The 27,155-nt window shown below is 38.7% G+C and overlaps 1 protein-coding gene across 1 annotated transcript in view; it reads right to left on the minus strand.

The window, feature by feature from the left end:
* Window positions 1–4,585: 4,585 nt before the first annotated feature.
* Window positions 4,586–27,155, minus strand: part of ZNF804B (zinc finger protein 804B) — a 49,702-nt gene continuing 27,132 nt past the window's right edge. Inside the window, exon 4 of the mRNA XM_064575584.1 lies at window positions 4,586–4,690. Within this exon, the coding sequence (XP_064431654.1) occupies window positions 4,586–4,690 (105 nt within the window). The remainder of the gene's footprint in view (window positions 4,691–27,155) is intronic.

Genomic DNA, 27,155 nt, shown 5'->3' on the forward strand with positions numbered 1-27,155 from the left:
GGCCCCACTCCTCAGTGAGCCCCCAGAGAAAAGCCGTCAGTCACTCCCGTCTCCTCGGTCTCCGGCCGCACCCCGTGCTCGCCCGGCCTGTGACCGCGCGTTTCTATCTCTGGCACCCGACCCCGGGCAGAGTCTCCAAACCCAGCAGATCCCTGCGGTGCACTCCCGCGTGGCTCCTCCCGGGGGAGGAAGGTGAGTGTCCCTGGATCTGCCGCTTGTTGGGTCCCTGCTGGAGGAGCAGTGGCCCAACTGTGCCGCGGATCACGGTTTATGGCGACCCCGAGCTGAGAGCCCGCGCCTGGGCTCCGCCTCTGCAGCCGGCTTCCCTGCTCCGTTACCTGGGAGCCCTGCCACACTCAGGCACCCCCGGTCTTTCTGTGACCACACTGTCCCGGAGGGTTCCACCCCCCGCTTAGCCACCAGAGTGACGTCCCTCAGCGGGGCAGACTTTTAAAAGGTCCGATTTTATGCTCCGCAGCTCTATCACTTGCCAGAAGCGGCCGACGAAGGCCCCTCCCCCGCCATCTATCCTCCCGAATATCGCCTCAGATTCACTTCTCCGCACATCCTACCTTCCAGAAAGTGGTCGGTTTTCTGATGAGAGAGTAGTTGCTCTTCTTTTCTTCGATCTCCTGTTGAGTTTGTAGGTGTTCAGAATGGTTTGATCCCTATCCAGCTGAATTCCTGAGAGGAGACGAAATCCAGGTCTCCTACTCCTCTGCCATCTTGCTCCTCTTCAATTTTTTGGAAGAGCTTGAGAAGGACTGGTGTTAATTCTTCATTAAGTGTTTGGTTAAATTCACCTGGGAAGCCATCTGATCCATCCTGGGCTTTTCTTCACTGGGAGATTCTTGATCACTGATTCAATCTTCTTTCTAGTAATTGCTCCATTGAGATGTTCTGTTTCTTCCTTACTCAGTCTTGTTAAGTGGTATGTTTCTAAGATGTTTCCCATTTCTTCTAGGCTGCCCAGTTCGTTGGCATTTGCATGTTCATAGTAGCCTCTTAAAAACCTTTATGATTCTCTGGCATTCATTGTAATGTTTCATTTTTCATTTTATAATTTTGATTTGGGTCCTCTCTCTTTTTTCCTTGGTTAGTCTAGCTAAGGGTTTGTCAATTTTGCAGATTTTTCCAAAGATCAGACTCTTAGTTTGGTTAAAATTTTCTCTTGTTTTTCTTGTTGTTCTTTTATTTTTTTTCTGCTCTAATTTTTATTATTTATTTTCTCCTGCTAACTTTGGGTTTAGTTTGTTCTTCTTCTGTTTCCTTAAGGTGTAGAGTTAGGTCGTTTACTTGAGGTATTTCTTGCTTCTTAATGTAGGCATTTATTGTTGTGGACTTCCTTCTTAGAATTGCCTCTGTTGCATCCCACACGTTCTGGTATATTGTGTTTTCATCTCAAGAAACGTTTTTAATTTCCTTTTTTCTCTTCTGTGATCCATTGGTTGCTCAAGAGTGTTGTTCACTTTCATGTGTTCTTGAATTTTCCAGTTTTCTTTTGTTGTTGATTTCTGTTGTGGCCATTGTAGTCAGAGAAGATATTTGGCATGATTTCAGTCTTCTTGACTTTGCTAAGACTTATTTTGTGGCCTAATGTATGGTATATACCCCTCAGAAAATGTTCCTTGTGCTCTTAAGAAGAATGTGTATGCTGCTGTTGTTGGATAGAATGTTCTTTTTATATATGTTAGGCCCATTTGGTCTTTGATGTTGTTCAAATCCATTGTTTCCTTATGATTCTTTGTCTCAATAACCTATCCATTGTTGAGAGTGAGGGAGAGTGAGGTATTAAGTCCCTAACTATCATTTTATTAGTTTGTTTCTCACTTTAACTCTGTTTTAGCTTTAAATATAATTTTTTTTTATTTAAAAGCAAACATATATATTTGCTCAAATGTTAGGCACATACTTACAACTGTTATCTTCTTGATGGACTGATCTATTTATCACTATATAACTGCCTTCTCTATTTTTGCCATTTTTAGTTTTAAAGGTTTTTGTTTTTTCCTAAGTATAGCTACCTCTGCTGTTCTTTGTTTACCATTTGTTTAAAAAATTTTTGCCATTCCTTCACTCTTAGTCTATGTGTGCCTTAAGGCTAAAGTGAGTTTCTTAGAGGCAGCATACTGCTGGGTTGAGCCATGGGAATATTTTATGTATATACAATCAGATTGTCTCTTATGCCACTGTTAACGTGAAGTCGTGATATATTATTCACATTTATGTGTCCTTTGCTTTTTCTACTTAATATATCTTAGAAGTTATTTCATGATGGCATATAAAGAGCTTCCCCATTCATCTTATGGTTGGTTCTCCCATGTTATGGATTACTTAAATAGCCTGGTGACTGACATTTAGATTTCTTTCATTCTTTGGGAATTATAAGCAATGTGTCACATGTTTAGTTTACATTAATGTTATGGTCATTTGTAATATTGATAGATACTACTGAATTGCACTCTACTAAAGCTATACCAATTTGCTCTCCAACCATGAGTGTGAGTCTGTTTCCTCATAGTTCCTAATGTAATAGCACCTTATCTTTCTATATGTACCTATGTATGAATCATATTATATATCATGTAATTATATATTCCTAAATATATTGTTAAATATAAAATCATTTGATATATACTTCCATATTATATTATCTTTGCTAATCTGAGAGGTAAAATATTATATACCTGAATTTTTTTTGTTTTTTAATTGAGGCTTATTTTGTATATAGTAAAAGTGTTCAACTCCATGAATTTTACATGTGTAACCTGTGTAACCACCACCTAAATCATGACATACAACTTCACCAATATCCCAGAATCACTCTTGCTCATTTTCAATATCCAACCTCCCCAGAGAAAAACACATTCTGACTTTAACCACAAGAGTATTTTGCTTATTTTTTAATGTAAATATAAATTATTGAATATAAACAAAATTGTATAATATGAAGAATTTTATTTCTGACTTTTTTATGCAATACAACGTTCCAGCAAATGTTGGAAATTCATTCTTTTATGTTGTGTATAGAATTCCCCTTGTTACATATATCAAATCTGTATTTTTAATTTTGTTTTTGAAGTTTCAGAATAATTTCTATTTAAATGAGATTGAATTGAAATCTTGTTTTTTAAAAAGACCATTTGTATTTTTAATAAACTTTTGATGAGTTATTTGCTCCTTTTTCTATTAAGAATATCTATATATGATTAAATATTGTTACATATATAATATACAGTCATATATATATTTAGACATTGTTTATGTCACAACTATTTTTTTCCTGTTTGCCAATTATCTTTTAACTTTCTGTGTGGTATCCAAATATCTCACCTTTCTTATATGACTTTCATCAATTTTTAGCATTCTTAGAAAGATCTTCCTTATTCCAAGATTATTTTTTTAAAAATCGATGCTTTATTCAGTGATATTATAGTTTTTCTACATTTAAATATCTGACAAACTTAAACTGTATCCTAGTGAAAAGTGTAAAGTATGAGTTCAACCCATTTCCCTGGCAACTTCCCTCCTTCAGAACTTGACTTTCAGATCAGAAAGTTGAAGAAAGTTGTGTGGATGTGGTCTCTGCATTGACTACTCATCCCACGAAAGCAAAATTCAGCCTCAATGTGAGATTCAGGCAGGAAAAAGCTACCTCTTTTCCTCAAATGAATTTCAAAACTGTGTAATGCTGTGTAATTAGACCACAAACTAGTACAAGGTAACTGCTTCTGAATATTTTTTTTTCCACAAACCCCACCAAAATGAAACTAGAAATAAAAAAACTTTCAGTAAGATACTACCTTTCTCCCTGCAAAAGATTCTGTGCTGGCTTCCAAATCACCTCCCTTACTGACAATGGGGACTTAAAGCAGCAAAATATCCCTGGTAATGAACAACAGTGAGTTTATCATGTATTATAACACTAGATTCATCAATTTGCATTCCAGCCAACATGGTCCCAGTTATTTCAAAATAAAACCAACCAAAGGAAAAAAAAATAATAAAAGCTTCTCGGTGGTTGTGAAAAGTCTTATGTAATCAGTACATTTGCCACAGAAACCAAGGAAGTGGAGGAAAGGAAAAGAGATCTAAGTCTAAAATTGCAAATGTAAGTCTAAAATCACTCTGATGTGATTTATCTGGTATAAAATGGACTAAAAAGACCCATTAATTTAACATTTAACTGCAGTATTACTCAATTTCTCCAAGCTGCTCTATCTCATATCTAAGTAAGATGTATTTCTGAGAAGGTAGATCATCTAAAATCATTCTGTGAGCATACTGGTCATTGGCCAGTGCCCAGTATTTTACAGAATGCACAGTATTTAGAGGAAGAATGAGCCCAGAAATTTAGAGAGTGCGCTGGCCTGAGCTAGAAGAACTACTTGACCCGGTCTGTAAATATTACTGGAAGTTTCTCAAACTAGGCTAACATTTTTCTTACCATATGGTCTCTCTGTGGTTCAAACTAGAGGAAAGAACGTTCTGCATATGAGAGGTATATTAATCATCTGCCATTTGCCGAGAAAGCCCAATATGTAAAAATACTAAATAGCTCAGATATTTGAAGAAATGATTACCTTTAAACAAGGCTAACTTCAGAGTTCATGTCAAAAGCAAACTTCTCTTGTTTATCTTCAGGACCAATCCTATTACTGTGGGCAAAGTCTTTCACAGAACTATGGACCTAGAGACAAGTCAAGTGCAATCATCAGAAAAAGGCACCAAGGTAGAGTGGGTTTCTAAGCATGGGCATGTGCAACATTGCGGGTTATCCCCCAAATACTTTAGAAGAGACAATTCTTCCCCTTTGCAAAGTAAATGCCAGTTTTGATTCACAATGTCTAATTGTGATTTTTGAGGAAGTCAATGAAAAAAGACATACTAAAAAGTTACCCATTTTTCAGTGTAAAGGACAGATGACTTTGAAAACAATAACAAATGAATGCTAGTTAGAATTTCCATGTAAAGGGCATGCATGTCATGTATCTAGATGCTGTGCCTGGAGCGTTGGACTGTGGCATAGTCTGTGACCCAGTAAAGTAAGTAAATGGCTTTGTTTCATTATAAGAATGAGTCTGATCTGGAAATGAATAGTAATTAAAGGAATATTTGATTTTGAAAATGATTTTGAAGATGAATGTGATTAAGTATCAAGATCTATGCTTCTTAAACTTAATTGTCTGAAACAATAAAGTTCAATTCAGTGCACCAGACATACAAAGAAATTAATACATTTCATGCACTGTGTAGACACTTTAAATCTAAAAACTTTTTTTTCATTATAAAAGTAATACAGTGATTTTGTATTTTTGGGAAGTAAACTCTTGTTCAAATCTCCCTCACATACATGAAACCTGAAAAATGACTGAAAATCTACGAAAATCAAGCTTAGTGATACACACGCAAACTCCTGAAAAACAAGGGATTCAGTTCACAGGAGACTGCAGCTATAGGGCATGCCTGGTGAGTGACGCTGCAGGGGAGGCCCGCCCTTGCCTTAGGCAAGCCATCCCAGTAGCGGCATTCCCAGCTGGGAACACTTAGAGGGCAACCATCCCATGAGATCACACACCACGGCCACAGAGGAAACAGCTATAGCTACTAGAAGACCGGATGTTAAGGATTCACAGAAATTGAGAAGAAAAAAATCTGAGGTAGGCCAATATTATCATAGAGGCACAAAAATGAGAAAGATCTTAAATTGAAAGAAATTAGAGTTATTAGAAAAATCAGAAGAGAGCTTTAAAATAACTGTGAGGGGTGCCTGGGTGGCTCAGTCGGTTAAGCATCTGCCTTCGGCTTAGGTCATAATCTCGGGGTAGTGGGATCAAGCCCCACATCAGGCTCCTTGCTCAGCGGGGAGCCTGCTTCTCCCTCTGCTTACTGCTCCCTCTGCTTGTTCTCTCTCTCTGACAAAAGTGAGAGATGAAAGGAATCATCACTGAAATTAAAACAGGATGCTATAAAACACAGATGACAAGAAAAGAAATCAAATGAGAGATCTAATGAATGAAGAATTTAATTGATATGAAGATAAACTAAATAGGTAAAGAGCACATTATACATAGGTGAAAAATTAATTAGCAGACCAAAGATCAAGCCTAGAAATTCTTCCAGAATCAAACAAAAACCACAAACACATTAGAATTGATAAAAAACAAAAGAGTAGAATATTATGGAGAAAATTAAAGGTTGTATTTGAAAAGAAAAATAACTTAGAAATTTGCAATTTAATCACTGAGGGAGAGAAAAGACACCAGGAGCAATTACAAAGAGGAAAAAAACAAAAACAGTAATCAAGTACCAGTAGAATAAAGAACTGAAAATTATAAGTGCAATGTTGGTAAATTCATACCAGTAGAATTGAAAACCTAGTTAAGATGATAAAATAAATACATTTCTAGAGAATACCAATTTTAAAAATAAATCTGAAATATGAAAACATGCACACATACACAAAATTACCAAAAGTGTAGATATCTTTATGAAATCTTCAAGGAAAAGATAACTATCATCTTATACAAATGGTTTTAGAACGAAGAACTAGCTCTATTACTGGCCAATTGATTTTACAAGGCATTTTTTTTTTTTTAAGATTTTTTTTTTTTTATTTGACAGAGACACACAGAGAGAGGGAACACAAGCAGGGGGAGCAGGAGAGGGAGTTCCCGCCCAGCAGGGAGCCTGATGCGGGGCTCAATCCCAGGACCCTGGGATCATGACCTGAGCTGAAGGCAGACGCTTAAGGACTGAGCCACCCAGGTGCCCCTACAAGGCATGATTTAAAGCATAGTACCAATATCAAAAATAGAAAAAAAACAAATAAAAGAAATATATAGCTTTTTCTATAAGCATAAGTGAAGTGAGTCAACAAATTTAAAATGCAAAGAATAAAATTCAACAAGACTGCTGTATACAAGTTCAACATACAAATTCAATTGTCTCTCTACAAGAGCAACAACCGATTAAAATTTAGAGTAGAAAATGATGCATGTCATCACAGCAACAAAACTAATGTATCATACATTTATAAAATGCAAATTAAAAATTTTATAATTTTTAGCAAGTTGTACAAGCATTTTATGAAGACAATCCAAGAAATTTATAAAAAGACAAAAAGAGTCCTCAAGTCTAGAGTTATATAATTATGGGGAATGTGTCAGTTCCATGTAGATATCAATTCTTTGTAAATCACTCTATAAAGCCAAATTAATACCTTTTAAAATCCCATCAGAGTTTCATGGAACTTCACAACCTAGTTATAAAATTAATTGAAAGAGTAATTATGCGAAAAATTAATCAAGATTTTTTTTTAAAGCATGAGGATGGGTTGACATGAAATCATTTAAAGAAAAATCAAGATAGGAAACTATACTAATTAAAACAATCACGTTAGAGCAAGAGGAGGAAAATAAATATTTCTGAGGTTGCTGTGAGTATCAATATGGGATATATATATTTTATGCATAGTTATTAATAATCACATGGGGGCATATTTGCAATCTATATGTATCTATCTTATGCCCTGACAACTTGCCTTATTTTGCTCCTTTAAAAACATACTGCAGCCCTCTTTTCTATACTCATAATTCTATTTCATACCTCTTGATGACAGTATAATATTCTATTTCATGGGTACAACTTTACATTAAATAATTTCATTATTTATTTACCATTACATTATTTTCAGTAAGCAGTCTTGTCTACAATCTTTCTACCTAACAATAGGATATAAATGAGGAATATCCCCCCGAGTGGAACTTCAGAAACAAAGATATACAAATTTTAAGTTATACAAAAGAGTATCCCATTTTCTTTGCAGAAGATCACATTTACGGTCCCGCCAGCCATGCCTATAATACCATCTATTTAATACCAGCCTTTGTTTGGCTTATCCGTGTTGAGTTACACTGAGGAACTGTTTCCTCGGTCTAATGTTAGGTTCCTCCATATGTTTTATTTAGAACATCTACAATTTAATTCTAGAGGGTGACAGGAATATGGCCTTTCCCATATAGCTGGATAGTTCTTTTAAAAGTTTATTGAATGGTGGTTAATTTTTCCACTAGTATGAAATACTACCACTCTTACAGCTAATTTTGAGCTATATCATAAATCTGCCTAGTTTTCTAGTACCAAACTCTTTATAGGGTGAAATTTCTTTTAATATATTTTAATAACAGGTAGGGCTACAATATCCTTTCCATTTCTACATTCATAATCAGATTTTTAGAGTATCTTTTGCACTTTTAAATACTTATAAATCCATAGATTTATTTTCTAAAAAATGCTAATTTATAATATAAATAAATGTTATATCCATTGTTAAAAATATGGCCAGAATAAACTGAACAAAAATTTCAAAACCTATGTTAGAAAAAGCTTAAAACTCTACTGAAGTACATTAACGACAATGTAAGGAAATGGAAAGGCACATTGTTTTTCTTAGAAAGAACAGTAGTATTGTGTCACTTATTTATAAAGCAGTCGATAAATTCATTTCCACCTCCAATCAATGAGCTAATAGGTAATTTTTACCTTGATAAAACAATTATAAAATAGTTCCAGAATAACACACACACACACACACACACACCACTAACAGCAAAGGAAAAGATGGAATCATTGGATTACATTAAAACAAATTCATGCAGTAGCATCCACAAGATGGCAGAAGAATGGCTTCTTCACTTGTATCCCCCCTCAGCCATACTCGTTTGGCAGCTATTCATGGACTAAAGCACATTTGCGAGAGCTTTGGAATCCAGATTTTAGAGAAGGCAGGCCCATGCTGGGGTGGCAGGCTCACAGATTATGGTCCTGGTTAGAGACCTAGAAACAGTGCTGAGCCCTGTGCATTCAGCTACAGCCTGTTTGACTTTGGTCCGGCCGCCAGCGCCATCTGCCAAGGACCTAGCTGGGAAGCTGGCATGTATCCCCGTGCCTCAGCTCACAGGCCCTCCAACCTCTGTCCTTGGTTTCAGGCCCCGAAGCATCCAGTGACTTGGCTGCAGCTCCTCTCATTCATGGTCCAGAAGCAGTACGGTCCTCACAGGGACAACACAGAAGACAGACACACCCATACTCCTGAGGCAGGCCCACCCTATTTTGTTTGACTGCTTATCCTGAAACTGCTCTTAAACTCTGCTCTCACGTCTTGCAGTGGTCCTGATTGCCCAGGAACTGTGCAGGAAACACTCACCCACACCCAGGGAGGCAGACCTGCTGATCTCATTAGACAGCACATCCTGGAAAGGTTCTATATGCCGCTCAGCCCCTCTCAGCCAGGGTCTGGGAGCAGCGCTGTCCTCTCAGAGATAAGGTGGGAAACACCTGAAGACAGACACACCAGAATGCAGCATGACTTCGGATCCTGAAGCAGCCCTGTGCCTGATTCTAGCCCACGGACAGTCTGGCCCCTCCAGGAAGGAAGCACTGTCATCCGTGCCCTGGAGGCAGACCTGCAGACCACAGTCCCAGCTGGTTAATACTGAAGCAGCCCGGTGACTCTTTCCCAGCAGAGGTCTCGGGTCATCAGCCTACCCATGGGCCCACCCTTCCCTGGGGCCAGGCCGAAGCCATGCCCATCTGCACACCTGGTAACAGGTCCCTGGTCTGTGGATCCAACTGTAGACAATGAAAGCAGACACTTGTCCCAGCGCCAGCTCTCCTGGCCAAGGCTATAGATTCAGGTCTGTCTATCCAGGGACCAGACAGGATCCATGGCCACCTGAGGCCCTTGAAATCAGGTCTACCAACCATGGACCCCATAAGAGACAAAGAAGGTAACTATATAATGATATCATCAAGATAATATAAAAGTCGTAAACATATATGCTATCACCTTTAAGCACTTCAGTGTATAAAGCAAATATTCACAATAGAAAATGCAATATGAAAACTATAAAAAATGAGAAAAGAACCCTGAAAATCTAAGTGAGAGTTTAGAGGGAACTAAAATACAATTATACTCGCCTAGTATTATTGCATGTATATATCACATGGAAGAAATTGTTCCACTATTTGCCATCGTTCTAGAAACTTTTTCCCATAGCCTTTCCTTTAATTTCAAGCCCTGCTTAATCCTTTCCAGGGTACTTTCTCAAAAAGGAAAAGTTGAAGGCAGGCCTTAGAAAAGGCATCAAGAAAACAGCAATCAGTTCTAACATTAAGGAACTGGAAATGTACAGGCTCACAAAATGGTAGACCCTGTATCAATTAAGCATATTTCCTTATTTAAAAATAACTTCTATATCCATCAAAAGACTGGAAGCAAGGTACATAGACAGATAAAACTCTCCAAGTCCATGAAATGTTAAAAGTGCCATATAATCAGGTGATCATTACTAATATCATCTTTGGAGTAACTCTTCAGGGGAAAAAAAAGTAACCTTACTATATACAAAAAGATGCTGTTTTATGACCACTAATATAAACTAATTTTTTGTCAAATTGTTTTCTTTTTTTTTTTTTTTTAAGATTTATTTATTTATTTATTTGAGAGAGAGAGAATGAGAGACAGAGAGCATGAGAGGGAGGAGGGTCAGAAGGAGAAGCAGACTCCCCGCCAAGCAGGGAGCCCGATGTGGGACTTGATCCCGGGACTCCAGGATCATGACCTGAGCTGAAAGCAGTCGCTTAACCAACTGAGCCACCCAGGCGCCCAAATTGTTTTATTTTTAATGGTCAAATTTCAAGCCTCATCAATTTATTGAAAGGTTCAAAGGAGATCACTTTGAAAGTGCTTTAAAATGCATTAAGAATAATGGGATTAACGAAATTTATTACCTAATGTATTAAGAACAGCCATACTATCGTTTGCTCTCATTTATGAACAAATACAGCCCATCAGTTCCGTGGACGGACAGCCACAGACGTAGCAGTGACAGCTCATTTACCCTGGCGCCCAATAGTTCAGCTTTCACTCTCCAAGGAAAAACCAACACATTTGTTAGCCTTAGCCCAGCCGAACCAGAAAAGTAAGCCTGCTTTAGAAAATACAATGTTCTTCAAGTCACATCTATAGGACATAGAATTATCCCTGTGTCCTGGATGATCTCTGCTCTCACTGGACTCCACTGGCAATGGGAAGGGAGCATTCACTGAAATTGCATCTTGTCCGTTGACCCTATTTTCAGGATAGTTTGTCAAGGACCTTCACGAAGTTATCTTTAGAAATTGGCAGGCATGTTATTTACACTCAAATGTGAAGCTGTATTGAAAAATTAAGTATCTAACTATCCACTGCTGACAGAAACACTGAGTTTGTATGGACGCAAGTGAATAAGGAAATAGACAGTAATGGGAAGTAGCCAGCTGCAGCAGTTTACTAAATGTGTCCCTACACTTGCTGTTCTAGTTTATTTTTATGGAAATGGAAATGTTAACCTATTGGGGATCACATCCCAATGGAAAAGCTAACCTCTAATCACGCATATTAAACGTATTGACTCTGTTATTCATTTTTCCCTTGAATCCTCTCAGATAGGATTATATAAATGGTTGATCGCTTCAAGATGTTGAAGTTGGTATCCAAATAGTAATAGAAATCTGGTATTCATTGGAATGAATAAAATCACCATGTAAAAATATTATCAGAATACTGTAATATATTCTGGTTGGAAAGACTCTAGCTCAAGAGATGTCGGTAGCAATCGAATCTTATGCAATTAAGTATAAAACTGCATGAAAATCTATTGATAAAAATTAATGTGTAGTAAGATAAAAAAAATGATCTTAACTAGCTATAGCTTCTCCTCAATTCATTTTGCAAATTGAAGGAAAAGCATCAGTTTGTGCTGGGAAATCCCTTCTTTACTACCCACTGTACCACTAGGTAGGGGAGTTGCTATACCACACAAAAATCCTCGTAGCTAATCCATCAGTTCAGTGGTAGCCTGAAGAGGACTGTAACGGTGATGTTATGAGCTCTAATACCCTTCTCCAAGAGTTGGGAGCATACTAAGAAATGCAGGTACAGAGTCTCATTTGGAAAAAGAAGAAAACGCATTCCACCCAAACAAAGATTTCTCAGACATTTGACCTTTGTGGTGGCAGAAAGGGAAAAAAAAATTAAACAGCATTTTTACTTGGTAATTGGCTCACCCTCAATGGAATGCATTCACTAACAAAGCAGAACACCAAGCAGGATTTTGGTACGTGGCACTTTATTTCATAAAGAGCTCTGCTCAAGGTAATTTACAAGAAAGGGAAGGCTTACTTAAAGCTGCCACTTAGGATTGTATCAAATCAATTTCATAGCTCCTTTAAATTTTATTGATTTTTTTTTTCAGCTTTTTTATTTCATGGGGTTGAAATAACAAAAACATCTCTGAGAGGTCTCAATTTTGACTCCATTTTAAACTCAGTTTTTTTCTTCTTAATTTCTTTTCTAAAAGAAAAGGTTTGCTTCCATTTTAGGCACTCTGAATATAGCAATAGAAACCATTGTACTAAAGAATATTCTGACAACGCTTGGTATTTAACTTGAGTGTGGGCAGAAAGCCAAGGGACTTGTTCTTCCTGCGTGAAGGTGAGGATGATTGTAATATTTGATGCTTGTGTTTAGGATGGTGAGTGAAGCAGAAGGGAGGCCTCTCCACATTGTCTGTGCAGCAGCTGTGTTTGGGAGAGTTCTGGCAAATTCTATGATGGGGTCTATCACCAAACCTGCTCTGCTCTAGGCCTTGGGACCAGTTCAGTTTGCAGCCCAAAGTTTTCCTCATATCTATAAACATTACACAATCATTTCCCTGCAACTGATATTCCATTCATTTTCCTTCACTTATAGCTTGAGGATGATTTGGGGTAATTATTACCTTTCTGGTAGTTATAAAATAAGAACATTTTGCTTTGTCACAGCCTACCTCACCAAATAATAGTTGTTGAAGGCTTTGACATCCTCATTCTTTTCCTGTAGAATCAAAACTCAGAGAGGCAAAGCATCAGGGTTGGTTTCCAAAATGTGATTATCACTGCTCAGTATGTGCAATACCACTAGGCTAAAGAACCAGTGGGAGATACTTCTCCCTGTATCCCAGGAGAGCCTGCAAGTGCCCTATAATTGATTTCAGCCCTTCCCAGCCAAAGCCCACAACCAGTCCTGCTGGGACAGGGGCCAGGTGGGAAACACATCTACACCTCAGGAAATCCTGAAAGGGCTCTATACTCAGTTTCAGCCACTCCATAATCTGTTAAGAGATTCACAATATTTAAAGAAATAGATAAAATATGACCTCAATAGCATAATATGTGGGGAATAGAGAAGGAAAACTGTAGTTCTTGTATATAACTGAAAATAAGCTGTTATTAGCTTCCAGTAGACTGTGAGATCTATAAGATGTTTCAAGGAAGCCTCATGGTAACTACAAAGAAAAAACTGACAGTAATTATACAAAAGATTGAGAGAAAGGAATTAAAGTATGCTCTACTAATAGGGAATAACAAAGGAAGACAGCAAAAGAGGAAGAAAGGGACAAAAGAACAAGAATAAAATCAGAAAATGTTAACAAAATGGCAATTTAAAGTCCTTATGTATAAATGATTAAAATAAATGTAAATGGCCTAAATTATCCAATCAAGAGACACAGAGTGGCTAAAGGGATTAAAAATAAGATCCAAGGATAAGCTGCCTACAAGAGATACACTTAAACTTTAAGAACACACATAGGCTGAAAGTGAAGGGATGGCAAAAGATAGTCCATGTAAATGGTAAGTAAGAGACCTAGGGTGGCTGTATTTATATCAGAAAAAAAAACAGACTTTCAGTCAAAATCAGTTACAAGGAACTAACTAGAACACCAGATAGTGAAAGGGGTGAACAATTATAAATATATATGCTCCAACATTGGAGCAACTATATTTTTAAAGAAAATATTAACAGAACTGAAGAGAAAACCAAACAGCAGTACAATAATAGTAGGTGACTTCAGTATTCCATTTCAACATTGGATGGATCATCCAGAAAGAAAATTAATAAGGAAACAGCAAACCTGAATAATATTATAGACCAAATGAACTTAACAGAACATTCTATCCAACAGCAGAATGATACACACTCTTCTCAAGCACATATGTAACATTCTCTGAAGTAGATCACACATTTGGCCACAAAGTAAGCCTTAACAACAACAACAAAAGCTGAAAGCTTTTCCTCTAAAATCAAGAACAAGACAAGGTGCCCATTCTCACCATTTCTATTCAACATAGGACTGAAGATCTAGACCGAATAATCAGGCAAGACAAATAAAGGCCACTCAAATCAGAAAATAAAAGTAAAATTGTCTCTGCAGAGGACATGGTCATTTATATAGAAAACACTAGAGACGCCATCAAAACAGTATCAGAACTAACAAATGAATCCAGTGAAGTGGCAGGATACACAGTTAACATACAAAAATAAGTAACATTTCTATTCAAGAACAAATATTGAATGAGAAATAAAGAAAACAATCCCTTTTATAACAGCATCAAAAACAATAAAATACTTAGGAATAAATTTAACCGAGAGGTAAAAGATCTCTACACTAAAAATCATGACACTGATGAAAGAAACTGAAGACACAAATAAATGAAAGCTATCTGTGCTTGTGGATTGGGAGGCTTGATATTGTTAAAATGTCCATAGCACCCAAAGCCATCTGTAAATTCAATGCAATCCCTATAAAAGTTTCAGTGGCATTTTTCACAGAAATGCATAGTTCTAAAATTGGTATAGAACCACCAAAGGTGCTGAATATCCAAAACAATCCTGAGAAAGAAGAAGAAAGCTGGAGCCCTCACACTTACTAAATTCAAAGTTTACTACAAAGCACAAAACTTCCAGTTACCAAAATAGTATGGTACTAGCCATAACAAAAAACCAGACACGTAGATCAGTTGAGTAAAGTAGAAAGCCCAGAATAAGGCTATGTATATATAGTCAACTGATAATTTGACAAGGGAGCCAAGAATACCCCCTGGGGTTAAGGCAGTTTTTTCAATAAATGGTCCTGGGAAGACTGCAAAGTCACAGGCAAAAGAATGAAATTGGACCCATATCTTCGACCATTCATAAAAATTAATTCAAAGTGGATTAAAAACTTAACTGTAAGACCTGAAAAAAATAGAGAAAAGGCTCTTGACATGGGTCTTGCCCATGGGTTTTGGAATATGACACCCAAGTACCAACAAGAAAATAAAAATAACCAAGTGGGACTGTATCAAACTAAAAATCGCATCCACAGCAAAAGTAATAAGTGGCAGGATGAAGAGGCAATGCATGGCATGGGAGAAAATATTTGCAAACTATATATCAGATATGGAGTTAATATCACATATATACTAAGGCTCAAGACATATGGAAAGCCTTGCAGACATGATGTTTAAGCTCAGTCTTGAAAATTAAGTAAGAGTCAGCTGAGGAAGAAAGAAGGTGCAGAAGGAAAGGTGGGCATTCAGGCAATCTGAGCAGAGTAGCTTGGGATTAATGCATTGTTACGTGTAAAGTGGAGGGGTTTTAGAAATACAGCTGGAGAATTAGGCAAGGCACCAATAATGGAGGGCCTTATGTATGCCATGTTTAGAGGGTTGATCTTTTTGTATTAATTCTGGGTAGCTATTAAAAGGTTATAAGCAGAGAAGAGTCACGATCAGATCTGCCTTTTAAATATACACTACAGAATTAAAAGGGAAGTTTGGGAGCCGTGTGGTAAGAACAGAACATGGGGATAAATTCATTTCTTTTTTTTTTCCTTAAGATTTCTTACAAGCTAATCAAGAGAAGTCGTAAGAGACCAAGAGATAGAAACAACACCTGGCTCTTGAATACCAAAAAAGATGGTTTTGCTTTGAGTGGTTTTTTTTTTTCTGACATTTAGCAGTAGTTATGATGTTTGTACTAACTCACCCACACTTTATCCACTTTCCTGTTTTGCCAGTAACATATTTGCGAATAGTTTTAAACCATCAGCACTGAACACATTAGGTGCTCAATAATTACACTGTTGATTTGTTGTGGTTGCTACACAGGGTTGAGAATAAGGCATGGAGCCATGTAACAGTGTTTTTTATTTTTTTTCCCCTCTGTGTGAAGTTAATTGGACTATGTAGAAATTCAATTCTCAACTTGGCCTTAAAAAAAAAACCCTCTTTTTATCATCTCAGTAGGAAACTCATTTTAGGCTTTTTAAGCATACTTTCATGATTTTGATGAGATTATCATTATCATAATCATTATTATTATCCCTCATTAAGTTCCTGGAATACAAGGACATACCATCTCAAGACAGGAAGCTTTTTAAATAGCCTTCACTATTTTTTTACTTCAATAATTATAGCAAATTCTGAATTCCAAGACTCTTTATATGGTCTGGGTTAAAATCCTTAGGTCCTTTGGTTAATAGTTGTCTTCATTTGTATAGAGATGTGTTGACAGCCTTAAGCAACCAAATAAGACTTTGTAAAAACACGCACACACACACACACACACACACACAACTAATAACTGCTGTAGAAATATGTTTAATGTGTGATGCTTAACAGGTCTTAAGGAATAGATTTCCATTAGCTTAAAATCTGTTTCCAGTCTAAGCAGGTACTATATTTTACAAAAAATATATATAACTTAAATCAATATTATTCACATCAAACAGGAAAAAATAATCTAATGTTCTTACTGAACTCTCTGTGCCAGGATCTCTGCTTTCCAATCCAGACTGCACCTTGTCACCAATGAATGTAATTTCTCGGAGGCACAGTTCTGGACACGTACCCTCCCACAGCTGGAGCAATTCCAATAGATCCCTTTCGTGCATCTGAAAAAGTCTGGCCTTTATGGTCAGGTATCCACACAGTTACCATCTGCCAGGAACTATCCTAGGTGAAGTGGGTATAGCAGAGAAGAGGCCAGACTTGCAAGAGTGTATACGGTGGTAGAAATGGATGGCTAACATGAAGAAGCGTGAAATATTGTTTAGTGCCATGAAGACTATGAAAGAGCCTAATGGTATATAATGACACGGGAGGTGGCTTTAGATGGGCAGTCAAGGAAGAATCTCTGAGGAGAGGACATATGAGTTGTGTCTGAAGGTTGTGAAAGAAAAAGACATGAAATCATATAGATAAATGATACTCCAAATAGAACTAGCACCGAAGACTTTGATATGGAACAACCTCACTATAAATAAGGTAGAAAGAGAGGAGTGGTTTGGCCAAACCTATCCCTCCACACATCAATTCTTCCTTCACTGAAAACCCAAACCCCAAACTGAAATATGTTTCTCACTTTTCTCAAAAGGTTGACAAAAGGGCAAAAAGAAGTGTAGCAGTGGAGAAATAACAGAGAAGTGGACTCTTCCAGGTTCTTCCAAGGCTAGCGTTGTACTCAGTCTGCTACAGGGAGCTTAGGAAGCAGAGCACACAGAAGAGGAAGAGCCGAGCAAGTGTTTGGGAAGCAGGGGATTCAGCAGAGTTTACCACTGGGCAAACCAGAAGGAAAAAATATCCTCATTGCCATGAGTCTCAAGAGGCTATGAGTGATGAGGATTGCATTTTAGAGAATGCAGTGTATCAAGAATCTTCATACTCATACTCTGTTCATGATAGGATGCTTCTTGTGCATTCCAGTACATTGATCTTGTTTGTGTACCTTTATCTTGGAAATACATAAAACAAGATAGTGTTGGGTTGTGCTATCTCCCATATGTGTTTGACGGATATTAATTGAAGAGAGTTTACCCAAAGTGTCATCTACGGTTCCATGATTAAGGGCAGTCAACGATCAAGAAGTGGATTTTTTTTTTCCTCTCAAGACACTTCATATACCATTTTCTAATATTATGATTCACTTATTTACTTATTTATTCATTAATTTAATAAATATTGAGGGTTCACTATGTGCCAAAATCTATAACTTTGTCTGGAGATATAATGGTAAACGAAAGAAATGGTGGCCTGTGGTCTTTTCTTCTGGATGAAAAAGACCTTAACTTTAAGAATCCAATTTCATTCCTCATTATAATCCCTTATATTACCTGTTCACACATTCATTTGGCAAGAACCTAATAAATACTTGGAGAATACCTGAATTAAAAAAGAAAAAAAAAGGAAGAACCAGAATGAATGTACACCTGGGCTTTAAGGCTACATAGAAATCCTAGGGAAAGCTGCAGGCTTAGAATCTGCTATGGAAAAGCCTGGGCTTTTCTTTAACAAATGCAGCGGGATTTGAGAGGCAGGACAGGGATGACACTTCTAACCTTCTTGCTCAGGAAGTCCACAGTAGGAGAGAAAACTAATCTCACTTTAAAGCCAAGATTCTTAGATGCCTTATCGATACTCTTGTTGAGTGGACATTCTGACTCCCAGACAGAATTTACTTCAGAAGAACGTTTTCATAATCAAAGAAAGAGGCATGTGTGTCATTGGTTTTATGTACAGAAAGATGCCTTCCAACAAAGTTATGGAGCCTTGTGCTTACTTTAGATTTCCAGTCCTGGGATGTTCAAATAGTCCCCCTGTCATTTTAAGTAGAACCACACCCCTCCCGCATTATTCCGCCCCTAAACCAAAAAGCTAAGACTCATTATGACTGAACGGTTTGTGGTATTACCCACTGTCAACAAAACTGAGATATTCCACATGACATGATATATATGTATGTATATATATATATATATATATTTTTTTAAAGATTTTATTTATTTGAGAGAGAGGGAGAAAGCACGAGCGGTGGGGGGGCAGAGGGTGAGGGAGAAGGAGGCTCCCCTTGGTGAGAACCCCAGATCATGACCTGAGCCAAAGGCAGATGCTTAACCAACTGAGCCACCCAGGCGCCCCTTTCATACTATATACCAACAACATCAACTTGAAAATGCAGAGAATGCTTTGCTATAAACAATAATTCCCTGATCCCCAAGTATAGACTTTTGTTCATGAAAAAAAAAAAAAAAAAAAAAAAGGCATGTGCTAAAGGGCCAGGCTGACCAGTACAGTCGAAGGCAAGTGTGGCGGGGAGTGGGAGGGCGGTGTGAGGCTGGACTGCAGTAGCAGCACAGCCTATGAGCCTGGCCCCAGGTGAGGGAGGGTTCTCCTGGGCATCAGCAGGCCTGGGCCTGAGCAGCGGCTGCTGCATCTCTTAGATCCAGACATATCCTCTTCTCAGGGGTCTAGCGGCACCCATGCTTTTTGGGGTGCTCCTGAATATTCCTGAGGGGTATGATTCCTGGAGCTGCCCCCGCTGCAACTCTTAGTTTCTCATTACTTGTAAAGGCAAAACGTGAGCTTTTATTTTATGGCCTTGTAAGACATGTCATCTTGTGGTCACTGTGGTTTTGTGGGCGGGATTTTTCACTGAAGTTGTTAGTATTCTTCACTGAAATCAGAGAGTGTGGATGCTGGTCTCACTTGCTGCCTCATGTGCTGGGAGCACTTCCTGAATCTGTATGTCAGGGTGCAGCCCAAGGCAAACTGGGATGGGGCGGCGGGATTGAATTAATTGCAAAATTTACTACAAAATTATCTAGTTCTTGCATAACTTATGCTTAGTTACCTACTTTGCTGATGGAAGATTCCAGGTGTCTTACCATGGATAAACTTGTTATAGTTAAGAGAGTAAGAATATAATGTATTTGGATAGCATTTTATGATTTACAAAGCTTTTTTAATTGTATTATTTCAGGATCATATACCTGACAACCCAGGAAAAAGAAGACACTTTTTCCATTTTGCCAATAAGAAGCTAAGGTTCAGGAACGCTAGATGTTCACAGGAATACAATTAGAAATCGAAAAGGAGGGGCGCCTGGGTGGCTCAGTTGGTTAAGCCTCTGCCTTTGGCTCAGGTCATGATCTCAGGGTCCTGGGATCGAGCCCCGCATCAGGCTCCCTACTCAGTGGGAAGCCTGCTTCTCCCTCTGCCCCTCCCCCTGCTTGTGCGCATGTGCGCGCGCTCTCTCTCTCTGTCAAATAAATAAATAAATAAAATCTTAAAAAAAAAAAAAAAGAAATTGAAAAGGACTCAAATCCAGGCTAAAAGACTTGGATGTCTCTCTTTTTACCTGTGCTATACCTTCTTTCTAATGTGGGTAGAGCCCCCAGCAGATCCCTAATTACACTCTAACAAGCAGGGTACTTCTTCCTTTTAAGAGCAAAAGGGAGTCCTATGGTGAGAGCTATGAATTGTGTAAGACTGATGAATCACAGACCTGTACCTCTGAAACAAATCATACATTATATGTTAAAAAAAAAAAAAAGAAGATGATAGTAGGAAGGGAAAAATGAAGGGGGGGAAGGGAGGGGGAGACGAACCATGAGGAACTATGTACTCTGAGAAACAAACTGAGGGTTCTAGAGGTGAGGGGGGTGGGGGGATGGAGTAGCCTGGTGATGGGTATTAAGGAGGGCACGTACTGCGTGGAGCACTGGGTGTTATATGCAAACAATGTATCATGGAACACTACATAAAAAAATAAATTAATTAACTCTTAAAAAAAAAAAAGGAGCAAAAGGGAGTCATCCAGGCTGATACCTGTGACCAACTGCCGGAGGTGGGCAGGAGTGGCCCGGTTTTCCTCTGGGGCAGGAGGCATGGAAACAGTGGGCATGTCATCACAGAGCTACCCTAGGTAAGGACAGACACTCTGGACAATCAGCTCCAGATCAAGTGGCCTCTGAGAAGCAGCTAGAATGCAGTTTGGGCAGGACCTTTCAATTCTTTTTATAAACCAAATACTCATGGAGCACCTGCCATGTCCCAGGACCTGCTAGGTGCCCTGAACAAGAGGATGTGGTCTCTGCCCTGGAGAAACATTTAACTTAAGGAACAAGACCAACACGTCAACTATGAAATGGTTTCCCAGCAGGGCACAACAGAGAGACAGCAAGAGGGACCGAGTAAAGATTTCTCTGTTTGGATTTGCTACTTTGAGTATCATCTGCTGTGGTGTGATGTTCCATCATGTCTGCACCCTCTTTCCTGAGGACTTGAACGGGAGAATCTTTTTTTTTTTTATGTGAAGAAATAAAACTTGCAGAAGCCAATATGACACAAAGTTCAGATTCCCGAAAGACTAGATATAACCCAGCTTTAATTTCAGAGCTGAGTTTTTATGATAAAATTAGACTACCTAGAAAACATATTCGGCATCGACAGAGTTCAAACGGGGAAAGTTCACAGCAACCTTCTGACTGATGTTAAAAGAAATGCTGATGGTTCAGAAAGTAGAAATGAAACTGAAGATGGAAATGCACCATTAGGCTTTACAACGAGAGCCTGGTGAGACTGGCCACGTTTCATCTTATGCAGTAAGCACTGGAGAGTGGTACTCTAACTAGACCTTTCTTTCTGACTATTGTGCCCCATGGGGCAGGGGCCAAAGGGGCCATGGCCTTCTGTGGTACACTGCCTCTTCCGCCCTCATTACCAGACCTCAGTTTGCTCTCAAGTGAGCCTCTTGGCTCCTTTTTGGGCATTGGGCCATGAAGGAACTTCATGCCTGGGCACTGAGCAGGGCTGGGGCACTCTTGAACCTGGGCGCAGCTTGAATCACAACAGTGCATTTCTCTGGAGCTCAGGTACATGCCCGTGGGTATTTTTCCCATGGGGAGCTTTCTGTAATAGCCAGACCTATTGACATTAAGGGTTAGAGAGTTGTAGCAAATTGGTGGAAACTGAAGTATCCATGCAAATTGGGGAAAGTACACAGAAGTGTCATAATTTTTATTCCATTGCTCTTCAACTTCATAATGTAGCATGAATGTGGTCAGAGGTAAAGAAGTCCAGAGTAGCCAGGCTATTTCCTGAAGGCACCATCGATGCCTACAGTGTGGACCTGTCACTGTTAGCTTTCGGTTCATAAGATATATTTTTCTTATATTAAAATTTCAGAGTAAAACCCAGCACGTGTCTGTCTGGCTGCCTATCAACCTATCTTGGTATAAGGCAGGTACTCATTACTAATACTATGAAGGAGGGCAGAGCAGGAACTTCGGGCTGAATGTGACGTCAGACCAGCTTCACCAGTAGAGTCTGACCTTTCTATCTGAAATTGTATTTGTGTTAAAATGTATCGAATTCAACAGGAGAAGCCTGACTAAGCAATACAGAGATCCAAGGCCAGGGAGGCCTCTGAGATGAAATTAAACCTAAGCGGGGAAGAGTATGTACTTGCGCATAGTACTCTATACCCACTGAGTGTTGGGGCACAGGTGGTTTGAGCTCTGCCTCGTAAGTACCCACTGATATCACCTTAGGCGTCTTGTTGGAAAAACAACTGTTTTTCATGGTGACACGCTTTAATCGGGAACCCTAAGATCCTACTTTGGCCATGGTGGCCCTGGAAACAACCAAGACCAGCAGACCAGGTGATCACATTTATAGCAACTGGCTTTGAGGAGCCTCCCTGAAACCCCAATTTCACAGCACATAACTTTTAGCGCGAAGGAGAAAGGAAATGCTGATCTCTGCAAAGAACCTTGGGGAATCCATGGAAGAATTTGCAAAGAGAACGCAGAAGGAAAAGAACATGCCTGTGGCTAACCTTGGAGGTATTTTCATTCGCCCACTCTGTGGGTTTAGGTTTTGTTACAGATTGAGATCCGAGGGTATAACAATTACTCTATGTTATGGACTGAATGTTTGTGCCTCACCCCCCAAATTGACATACTGCAGCCCTGACTTCCAGTGTGATGGGATTTGGAGATGGGGTCTTTGGGAGGTAATTAGGGTTGGATGAAGTCATGAGAGTGGGGCCCCTGATGGGACTAGTGCCCTTACAGGAAGAGAGATCAAAGGGCTTGCTCTCTTCATCTCTCCACCTGTGCACAAAAAAGAGGTCCTCTGACCAGGATGGTGGTTGCATACAAGCTCAAAAGTCACCGCCTCAGGATGAAGCCTATTTTGTTGGCACATTGATTGCGGACTTCCTACCGTCTAGAACTCTGAGAAATTTCTGTTATGTTAGTTTCACCCAATCTGTACTATTTTGTTATAGCTGCCTGTGCTAAGATGCTACAGAAAAAAAAAATGTGATTCTTTACCTTATTTGGGCAAATAGAATTAATAAAACTAATTGCAAAGCACTGTGAAATTAACTCTGAGTTTGTCTCTTTTGGTTTCTCTAGCCAGAGACTGATTACAAATTCTTCTTTTCATAAAACTGTACCGCATCTGAATGTTTTTGAAATGTTAATGTGAAAAGTTTGGCCTATGTGCATTTGGAAGCTTGGTAAATTGACTATTTTCACTGATTTAAAGTTTAATGCTCTTTTCTGTAAAGTCAGTGTTGTAATTGACTTTATTATCATCATTGTTCATCATTTCTCATCATTGCTTAAATTAGCAAACCCTGATGAAAATGAGAACAAAACTCAAGGGAAAGAGTTTTGTTTATAGATTTGGAAAGACTTCGGGATATTTGAATGTTCAGTTTTACAATCAGATCACAAGCAGCATCAATGAGCAAAGCACAAGAGTAAAGCAGACTGTTGCCTACACCCTGTTTTCACACTCCGAGTCTATAAAGTTTCATGTGATTAGTCCTCCACTGTAATTTATCAGTCTTGGCAAAGATTAAGGACAACTGGAGATCATGCTTGCCCTAGGAATTGTTATTTACATTCTATATCTCTAGTGTTTGGCTAACTGTTAAGCCTAAGTGAAAAATAATTTAAACCTCATAGTTGTCTTTGGAGCGTACTGTGACACTCACAATCAGAGTCATAAGGGGTGTCCTGGAAATAATCTGAGATGAAAGAAAAGGCTCAGAGAGAGCAAAGCAGAGCAAGGGGGCTAAGACAAACTAGTGCCCGAATAAAAGGAGTGGGGGAATTCCAGAATTGCAGAGAGGAGATCTGGAGAAGAAGATTTCAAGCCCCCAGTGATTTGATGGCCATGTACTACAGTCTCATATATCTCATGGCAGGGAGCATAATTGACCGATGGACCCAGGTGACATATTCGGAAATCCACTGATGTGTCTGCTTCAGGGCCATGCTTCTCACCACGTGGTCCCAGCCAGTGACTGAATGCTACAGGGACACCCAGCCAGGTACTTCCTAGGACATAGGAAACTCCTATGACTGGTGACTTTGGCTCAAGGGCTCCTTGTTGGCTTTGCTAAAACTTTCTTTGAACTGCATTACAGTCTAAGACTTTCCCTACTCAACCTTCCTTGCTTCTCTCTTTCATAGAAATTAGACGTGTATCTTGGTTTGACAATTCTCTCCATCTCTTCTGACTTCCTCCTGATTTTTCCTCATAGGCATTTTCTCCAATAAATTTCTTACACAGCTAATACCAGTGTGACATCTTCTCAGAAGACCCTGATTCACACAGGTGGGAAGTTAGAGATAATAAAAGAGTGCCTAATGATAAGATTCTTTGATCCTCTCTGTTATCAAGGATATCAGCTGTCCATCTAGGAATTTTCTCCAAGATAATTAAAGCTGAATCTCCAGGATGTGTCAGGATGCTATTTTGTATATTAACACCAGTGTGATGTGAGCTTAAAGAAGCAGGTATGTTTGGAGCCTGGTCAATCAAGGCTGTTGAGGAAAGCAGGAGGTCCATCTGGCTTTACTGTATCATCCATAGATAAGCCAAGAGACAGGGAAGAAATGAGCAGTGGATTCCATCTAAGAGGGCAGAGAGGCTCGTTGTCTTTTTTTTTTCTTAAGATTTATTTGAGAGAGAGAGAGAGCGTGTGCACATATGAACGGGGGGGGGAGGGGCAGAGGGAGAGGGAAAAAAGTCCTCAAGCAGACTCCCTGCTGAGCGTGGAGCCTGACACAGGACTCGATCCCAGGACCGTGAGATCATGACCCGCGCCAAAATCAAGAGCCAGTCACTTAACCGAATGAGCCACCCAGGAGCCCCTCATTGTCATTTTTTTTAATGCCAAACCCAAACTTAGGGTTTTTTTCTCCAGTCTCATTACCTTGGTAAAATATTTTGTCTTTAAATGGAAGGTAAGCAGTCACATCAATAGTCAATACTTACTAAGCTCTTGTATGTGCCAGACGCTTTCACTAAATGACTTCAACTACAATCTTATGAGGCAGAAATTATCATTACTACTCTCTGATAGGAAACTGAGATGCACAGAGGTTAAGCAGTTTGCCAAGTTTCCATAGCTAGTAAAAAACAGAGATGGAATCCGAACTTGGGCAGCTGGAGCCCAAAGTTCTTGCTAAGTTAGCACTGAGGCATCTCTCTCAGAAGTTATACTTTCCAAATAACAAATTGTAGGGGCAAAACAAATGAGAATTTTCAACTATCACATACCAGTTTGTTTTAGTCCCGGTTTTTATATAAAACATCCAAGACTATCATCGTTATCTGGAGCTTTCTGTAGTGCGTATAGTCCCAACATTTCTAGAAATATTGTAGAGACACATTCCTGAGGACAAATACCCCTGGCACAGACCACTCAGCCTTGAAATCATCCAGGAGTTGACCTGCATGTATCCTTTTAAGTTGCTTATATGCTATTAGCATGTTATGCAAATTTGCATGGTTTATGAACAGGTTTTTTTTCTTCCTGACATGTAGTCCAATGTTATTTTTTGTTTTGTTTTGTTTTCTAAATAATGCTCAAATTAACTAGAGTGAGGAAGAAATAAAGGTATATGTTTTATAAAAGTGTGAGATTGAGAAACAGACACAATATCAAAATATTCTCTCAACTGATCTGAATCTGTTCAGTTCAAATTTTTTAAAAAAGAAAATCTCAGTTTTCCCCCCATTGGTCTTTAACTTTCCTTTCATCTTTATTTCTGCTTGAAAACAAGCTGTAATAAAAGAAAATACACTTTATAGTAAATCTTTGTACGTGTATATAGGTGTATATATATGTGTGTATATATGTATATATGTTTATGTAGATACAAAATCCTAAATGAGAAAGGAAACTAAATGGATAAGGAATAAAAGAAATATTTTGGGATTATTATTATTAACAGACCAAGACATTTAAAATGTATAGTTTTTCTTTGAGAAAAATTATCAATGTGAAATTTCATTGCCTTAAATTCCTACCACGTAGTTTTTCTTTTTTTTTTTTTAAAAGATTTTATTTATTTATTTGACAGAGACACAGTGAGAGAGGGGACACAAGCAGGGGGAGCGGAAATGGGAGAAGTAGGCTTCCCGCAGAGCAGGGAGCCCGATGTGGGGCTCGATCCCAGGACCCTGGGACCATGACCTGAGCCGAAGGCAGACGCCTAACGACTGAGCCACCCAGGCGCCCCTACCACGTAATTTTTTAATGTATTTATCTGCCCTTCTATTAATTTTTGTTTTATTGATAATTCTAAGACACTGTTTAAAGTATATTCTGAAAAAGTGGTGGCAATGTCTACATTTATCATCTAAGAATACACCACCTTTCTGGAAACCACTGATAGGAAGTAATTCTACCCCCTCCTCCAGCCTCTGGTCTTCACCTTTATTCCACATCAGTAGGCTTTGTCTCCAGGCATGAGATCTGAAATGATGATTCTGAGTAACATTCTGCCTCTAACGTGCTTGCCCCTAAGACAGGTCACATGCCAAAAGGGGTCCAATGTAGCCGTGACATCCTAAGTGCTCATTTTGCTGATTCTTTCCTTCCGCAATGCAAGAGAGATGAAATTCTGATTGAAAGGGAACTCAGCCTGATTTTTTATCTGTTCCTTTGCCAGGAACTTTATATAAAATAACAAGTATTATAACCATAAGCAATGTTTGTCAATTATAAGTATGTAATTTCATAGGTCAACTGGACATCACCAAATTCTTACAAGTACGAATTTTAATAAAGCCTATGGTTGTCTACTGCAGAGGCTTTTGAAGTAAATCTAAAAGACCAGGAATTTTGTAGTGAAATACTGTATTCCTCAATGAACTGGGAAATGTAGTATGGGTAATTTAGTAATGAGTGCAATGTGTAAGAAAATTCTACTCTGCAACAGACCAAGGGTAGGTCTTTTAAGAAAAATAAATAAATAATATTTTAGAACTACAAAACAGCAACTGTCAGGAGAAAGGGTGGTAGGAGTCAGAGGCTATATCCCTGACCTGCTATAAAATAGATGCCCGGATCACATCACAATATTAGAACAGCACAGTTTTCCATCCCTAGCCCCAGGGTTCTGAAATTGTATATTTCCATGAAACTAGTAAACCCCATCCCT

Source organism: Mirounga angustirostris, unplaced genomic scaffold, assembly GCF_029215605.1.
Source record: "Mirounga angustirostris isolate CCGP_5_RB_7025 unplaced genomic scaffold, mMirAng1.0.hap1 SCAF_12, whole genome shotgun sequence".
NCBI lineage: Eukaryota > Metazoa > Chordata > Mammalia > Carnivora > Phocidae > Mirounga > Mirounga angustirostris.